A 6,687-nucleotide genomic window follows, 5' to 3' on the forward strand; every position below is an offset into this window, starting at 1 on the left:
TTGTTCGGTTGGCAGCCGAACCAAGCCATAAGATACAGCATTGTGTACCAACGCGTTCCCATCATTCCAGTGACAGGCCGTCGCGACTTTGTCGAATCCCTTCTTCGACTAGCCTCTGTAATTCAATCGCTCATTGTTGCTCCAGGAGAAATCTTGAAGGTTCCGTGACTCAGGCTGCATACGTTTATTATTGTTTATCCTAATGAATGGCTTCTTCCCTCCACAGCCTGCCCAATTTACAGATGAAGGTTAGAATTCTGATTAGGCCTCGCATGAAGCGGGAGAAACCGGACTAAATTTTTGGTCAAAATAGGATGTCAGAACTGCAATTTCTCGATTGTCTGACGGATGAGCGAGTTATCGATCGGTCAAGTGGTAACGCATTCGTCTCAAGTATCGAATGTTTGAGGTCCTGCCATTCCGTTCAGATGCCGTAGTCCCCAAAAAGGTTAGTAGCAGCACTGTTCTGTTCTTTATCAACTGTCATTTGATGCCTTTCCGGACAGGATACCCAAATATGGCAACCGGCCTTGCACCAACTTTGTTATCTAAACGTAAACACTTGTGTCATCCAGCGAGCTTTGCATTTGTTGCACAGCGTAAGGCCGGCATGGCTGCAGCTCTCGGCTCCCAAGCTGCAGCTTGCTTGATGATCACCGACTTGCGCCAGCTTCGGTACCGGAAATGAATATCACTGAGGTTAGGGGGTCGTATTTACAAAACCACTGTAAGAGCGATCCCACGATATGGCTGTGAAAACCAGTCTCCCTGATCTGAAGACCACAAATGTCATCAAATATTTTATCACTAACTGACTGAAGCATGTACGTAAGATTACGATCTAGAACGTAACTAAAGTTAACATGTCCAGTTTACTTGGGTAGAAGATAAGGCTCGTCACATTAAGACGTATGCTATGTACGTCTGAACAAGAAGAGACCAAAGAAAGTCTTGTTCTTCATTCCAAACTCCCGCGAATGAGAACTTCCATAACGTGGACACGAGGAACGGAATCGGCTACTGCCGAGCTGAAGGCTGCTGTGGGGTCTTCGCGTCTTTATGGGTGAAGTCCGCGTGATTCTTCCTGTGCACCCCTACAGTACATGGAATTTAAACGATCCAGGGGCAAGCTTACCTTCACATTTTAGTCGGATTGTCTAACAAACGGTGGTCTGTCGTTGTTTCCTTGGCTTGTGTTGGGTGAATTTCACAAAAGACGTCGGGCCAACCCCACTGATAAGGCCTTGCTCCAGCATGATGCTCAGATGTGTTTGTTTGCATGGTTTCAGAAGTTGCATGCACCATGCTCTTGTGCATTTTGCAATAATTCCACGCTCGTTCCTTTTCTTTTCAGCCTACATCGAGTCTTTCTTCCTTTCTACTTGCATGACAGTTCAGCACCATTTGTTACTATGTAAATATTACTGTCCAGGATGGTGATGAGTGTGTCGCATGTCAGCTCACTTAGAAACGGGAATTGTCGTTTTTTACTGTCTTCAACCCAAGACGGATGCAGTGGCAGACGACAAGGCCACCTCAACATGCTTGGCCGAGGTTTTTTTTACCAACTGCGACTGAACAAACCACGAAACATTCATGTTCATCTGACGACGGTGTTCGAAATGGAACAGAATCAGATAGATATTCATGAAGTCTCCAGAGCACACTGTTTTGATTGCAGCGAGCTACCGATGGAAATTTCGTCCTGTCAGTGAAGCCAAACTATGCTGAGACGCGAAGATGCATGTATGGTTGCTTCATCCTTATTGGGGATCATTAGCAGTGCACATCTAACGAAAATTCGGATAATTTGAAATCCGTGATATCCCGACGGTTAGTTTGAATGCATAACAGCTCGGCCCCGAGCGAATGAGCACTCGTGTGATCAACTCTCACTTAGACGGCTTTCCAGCATAGATTGGCTTCACTGACAGGACGAAATCTCCATTAATAGCCAGCTGCTGATGTCTACCGTCATTTTTTATCGCATACTACCTACTCTTCACAGCTAGGTGATGGATAAGATGTAATCATCCGAGGTGAGGAAAGCATTGCTTTCAAAATGCCACAAGTAAAGCTTGTGGCTCCCTCTACCAGATCGGATACGAACGGGTGAATTCCTGGATAATCCCATTCGGTGAAATGTCACTGATTCCGACCATATTACATAAGCCAAGTATTATTCTAAACAATCCACGATAATCAGGTAGGTCGGAGATTTGGACATGACGACCTTGATCATCCTGAAGAGCGATCCACCACGCATTTCGCCCTCGAGAGGGGTCAGCGAGCGGATGTGACTAGATCGATTTACCTAGACGTGGTCTCTAAAGGCATTTTCGCATGGTCGACTGAAGTCAAAAGGGATCCTTTTCTTTCAAGATATTTCATCATATGGGCTCATCTTAGGGCTGGTGTGTATCAGGAAGGTCAGATTCCTGAACGCAACCTCAGAACGCCCGAAACCTACTGCTCCACCAAAACCGCAACAGGAAAGTCGACATGCATCTAGGCCAGGCAATCATTCAATCAATTCAGCAAAAGCTGATGAGTGTCCATGCACGCCACAGAAGCACGACCGAATGTGAGCTGCGTTCAGGCATTTCATAAAGGCACGATCACTGTTGATGGGTGTTCACTAACGCCCATCAGACATCCTGGATCAATGTCAGAAAGTTCCCTTTAAATAGCGTGAGGCCGTTGCTCTGGCACTCGCTTGTTCGGAATATAGTTGTTGTGTTCTCTTCTGTGACTCTTTTTTTTCGGAAACTAGGCACTGGAGCGGGTCAGCAGCAGATACCACAGATTGACGAATCGGCAGATATAACAGTGTGGTTAGTGATCGTTTGGCGCTGCAGTTAACGATGAAAAATGTTAACCGAACAGACACATGACTAATCCAGCTACATCCACCTGATGAATGCAAATCCGGACGAAACCACCCATGCCTCCGTTCTTCTTGCTACCATCAACGTAATCAGCGACGATGCGGTTGAAGCGCGATAGACCACTAATATGCCGTTGCTAAAATATAACTGTCCTAGTGATATAAATCAGTGATGTACATTGTCAAGAAGATCAGATTCCTGAAATCCCTCCCGGAATGCCCAAAACCTACTGAGACACTCAAACTCCACCAAAATCACAGTAGGGGAGCCGGCAAGCGTCCAAACCAGTCAATCAATCAATAAATGCACCAGCGACCGACAAGCTTTCAGACGCGTCACGGAGGTACGATCGATGATGATGAATGTTCACCATATACTGATCGGACAGTCTGGATTAATGTCAAGATTTCACTTAAATGGCACGAGGCCCCTTGTGACTTTCCCACTCGCTTGATTGCAATAGAGCTGTTTATGTTGCTTGTTCGCGAGTCTTTTTCCGGTACTAAGACATTGGAGCGGAAGACGGGAGTTAGATACAACATACGCCAGTTTAACTGAATAAATCTGATTTAAATGAAGAGCGATGAGAGAACCACGGTAGGAAGGGGCATAAAAGGTGATAGAATACGAGAGTGACGTTCTAGCGAGGGACAGTACGACGAGGACAAATTCAGGACTACAGACCTGGGGAAAGTTGATTGTCCGCTCCTGGGATAAGTCAGTAAGGAACTACCTGGGGTGGAGAAATGTCAGGTGTTTCCGATTATCCTAAACGCTGAACAGGTATGTTACTTGACAGTATCGCACACGGCAATCTCTGTGTATTAGTGGTACAGCGATCGCATCAGTTGGGGCTTTTCAAGATGCGGTAGTCTTTCGGGAAAGCCAGTATGCATGAAGGTGGGGCCGTGTCTAGATCTAACCTATAGGCGGTCCTGAACACTTAATCCAAGTGGTTAGAGCGCGAATTTACTGACCGGAAGGTCCGTGGCTCGAACCCGACCTCTGCCTCTCTATTTCCCCTGTCTAGGCTTGGGCGACCTGGCAGTATCCCAGCCCTCGTGCCTCCTCCGTGTGGCATGGCAGCTAGGCACCGAAGGGGTGCTACAGCTGAACGATTTTTTTAATCCAAATACAAATAATGATCTCCAATTGAAATTTCACTCTGTTAGTGAAGCCAATCTATGCTGATTGATCAAGAAGCACTGCACAGCTGCGGGAATCATCGACAGTACGCATCTGACGAAAACCCAGGAAGTCCCGAGATCCCGGCTAGTAGGTCGGACACTTAACCGTTCGGTCAAGAGCAGCTGATCAGAATTGTGATTAACTCACCCAAAAGCTTGGAGGAGTGCCTGTGGTTTTGTGAGACATCGATGGGAAACGGGATCAAGGCTTTTGAGAGGATCGCTAACCACTTTAATCCCGTCACGTATAAGAAAAGAGCGAGCAGTACGTGTACCAGTGTGCCAATGGCTTTATTACGACGTCAAAAGTGAGGCTATTTACAACACATTCTATCATTATCGAATTGCTGAGACTGATGAAAGGAGAAGAGAGCTACAATCAGTTGAAAACACAAACATCCCATGGGCAGATGCTCTGCAGGTAACTAAAAAAATCATTCAGCTGTAGCACCCTTTCGGTGCCTAGCTGCCATGCCACCCAAAGGAGCACGAGGGCTTGGGTAATGTCAGGTTGCCCAAGCATAGACAGTGGAAGTCGAGAGGCTGAGGTCGGGTTCGAACCACGGACCTTCCGGTAAGTAAATTCGCGCTCTACCTACTTGGTCCATCTCGTCCCCTGGAGGTAACTAGGTGGTTGTTACTGGCAAACGCGACACTTGTGAAACGCACGCACCTCTCGGTGGATGAAATAGTTGAGGGCATAAGAGTGTGTTTGTATCTCGATCAGTTTGTTTTTGACAAAAATGTTTACTCACAAGAAAGAGATCTTACAATGGGATCTCCAATATCCCCAATTTTAGCTAATAATTATACGGAGGACATCGAACACATGGCCTTGGCCGGACACCATTGTCCGTCGAAAGTTTTTTCGGGGTTATATTGAGGATGCCTTTATTGTAATCAAACGGGACAACGTGAACAGATTCCACAACCATCTCAATAGTTTAAATCCACACATCAAGTTTAGCACGGAGATAGAGTCCCCCTCCGGTATATTACTCTTCCTGGACTGTATAACATACACGGGTGGTGGTAACCTAAAAACTACTATCTACCAGAAACCAAAAGACACAGGAACCGTTTTAAACAACTCAGCAGCACACCCAAAGTCCGTGTACTTCCAGCAGTCCCATCGATGTTTAGTCGGGTCAGAGCGCTGTGCACAGAAGAGATCGACCGAACGGCAGCTCAAATCGACATTGCCAACAAACTTCAAGAAATAGGATACCCAGTGAGTTTGATCAAGCCTCAACTAAGAAAGATATTGGCTCCAGTATCTAGACCCAGTAAGGAATGGATTGGCACAGCAGTCATTCCATATAAAGCGGGAACATCGGAGGTTATTCGAAGATTGTTAAACATAGCCAACATTCAAGTAGCTTTTCAGAAGGGAAAACGCTACGCTCTGTTACTATTAGAAAGGTCAGCTTCCTGAAAGCAACCACTGAATGCCCGGAATCTACGGAGACTCTCAGCTCCGCTAGATGTTGACCAGACAGATAGCGACCCCTCAATATGCAGCGCTTCACAGCCTTGTATCAAACCCAGACAGCGCGAGTCAGCGTTGATCAAGGTCAGACAACGCATCCGCGTCGCAGCCTCCTACCAAAGCCAGACCGCGTGCGTCAGCACTGGACCAAGTCACACAGTCTCCCTCGAATAAATAGCTTGAGACCGTTGTACTCTCGCATGCATTCACGCTCTCAGACTCGCTTGTTCGACATACAGCTGTCGTGTTCCCTTCTGTGAGTCTTTCTCCGGCACTAGGCACTGAAGCGGGTCAACAGCAGATACCTCAGATTGGCAAATCAGCAGATATAACAATGTTAGGTTGGAATGCCAGATACTGCGGGTTCAAATTCGATAGGGCCTACACCAGGAAGAACCCGAGTGCACTCAGGAGTACTTTGCCAAAATGGATGGAGAATTTTTAAGCGCGACTGTTCGTGCAAGCTAACAAATTGCGGTGGGTGTGCGTCTCGTTACATTCGTTACCTTTTATTGATTCGATATTGGTCGTGTTTAGTGTGCGGTTAACCTGATGCGTCGGGATTCGCACAACTCATTTGCCTTAGCAACCAGGTAGGTGGATTGATGAGAAAGACGTCGAATCGGTGAACCGCAGTTCATCCTTGTGTCCACTAAACTGACAGAAGTTGACTCATACCTTACGATAGGTCACACTTCTGCTTGTCCCAGGGCAGTCGGTCAATAATAAGCCCTTAATTTACTGCAGCATATCTTTACAGCAAATGCCTCGCGGCTTACCGTTACTGGTTTGGAGGTAATACTTGTGGGGCATCCCGTGTAAAGCCATACTTTCTGAACGACAAGCATTGCGTTTCAACCGCGAACAACCAAAGTGTACGTTACGGTGTTCCAATGCCATTGATACTCCAGAACACCACTCAGACCAACAACACGGGGCAATTTGTTCAGCCGGACCTCATTTTCCTTTGACTGCATTTGCATTTTTGCTGTGATCCACGGGATGAGTGTCTGTTGACTAAACTACTGTTAAATTTGGATAATAGAAGAATCAACTGGCTGCAGTCTCACACGCGTTAGGTAGGGAGAAACGGCACAGATGTAAAGGTCGAGTGCAAATCCGA

The 6,687-nt window shown here is 46.6% G+C and overlaps 2 protein-coding genes across 2 annotated transcripts in view; one reads left to right on the plus strand and one right to left on the minus strand.

Annotated features, from left to right (window-relative positions):
• Positions 1 to 5,590: 5,590 nt before the first annotated feature.
• The window catches only part of T265_07819 (hypothetical protein), a gene marked incomplete at both ends in the record, with an annotated part of 4,442 nt that continues 3,345 nt past the window's right edge, over positions 5,591 to 6,687 (plus strand). The window contains one exon of the mRNA XM_009173448.1: positions 5,591 to 5,699. Within this exon, the coding sequence (XP_009171712.1) occupies positions 5,591 to 5,699 (109 nt within the window). The remainder of the gene's footprint in view (positions 5,700 to 6,687) is intronic.
• T265_07820 (hypothetical protein) overlaps positions 5,771 to 6,687 on the minus strand; it is a gene marked incomplete at both ends in the record, with an annotated part of 3,652 nt that continues 2,735 nt past the window's right edge. The window contains one exon of the mRNA XM_009173449.1: positions 5,771 to 5,921. Coding sequence (XP_009171713.1) covers positions 5,771 to 5,921 — 151 coding nt within the window. The remainder of the gene's footprint in view (positions 5,922 to 6,687) is intronic.

This window comes from Opisthorchis viverrini, assembly GCF_000715545.1.
Source record: "Opisthorchis viverrini unplaced genomic scaffold opera_v5_186, whole genome shotgun sequence".
In the NCBI taxonomy this organism is placed as follows: domain Eukaryota; kingdom Metazoa; phylum Platyhelminthes; class Trematoda; order Opisthorchiida; family Opisthorchiidae; genus Opisthorchis; species Opisthorchis viverrini.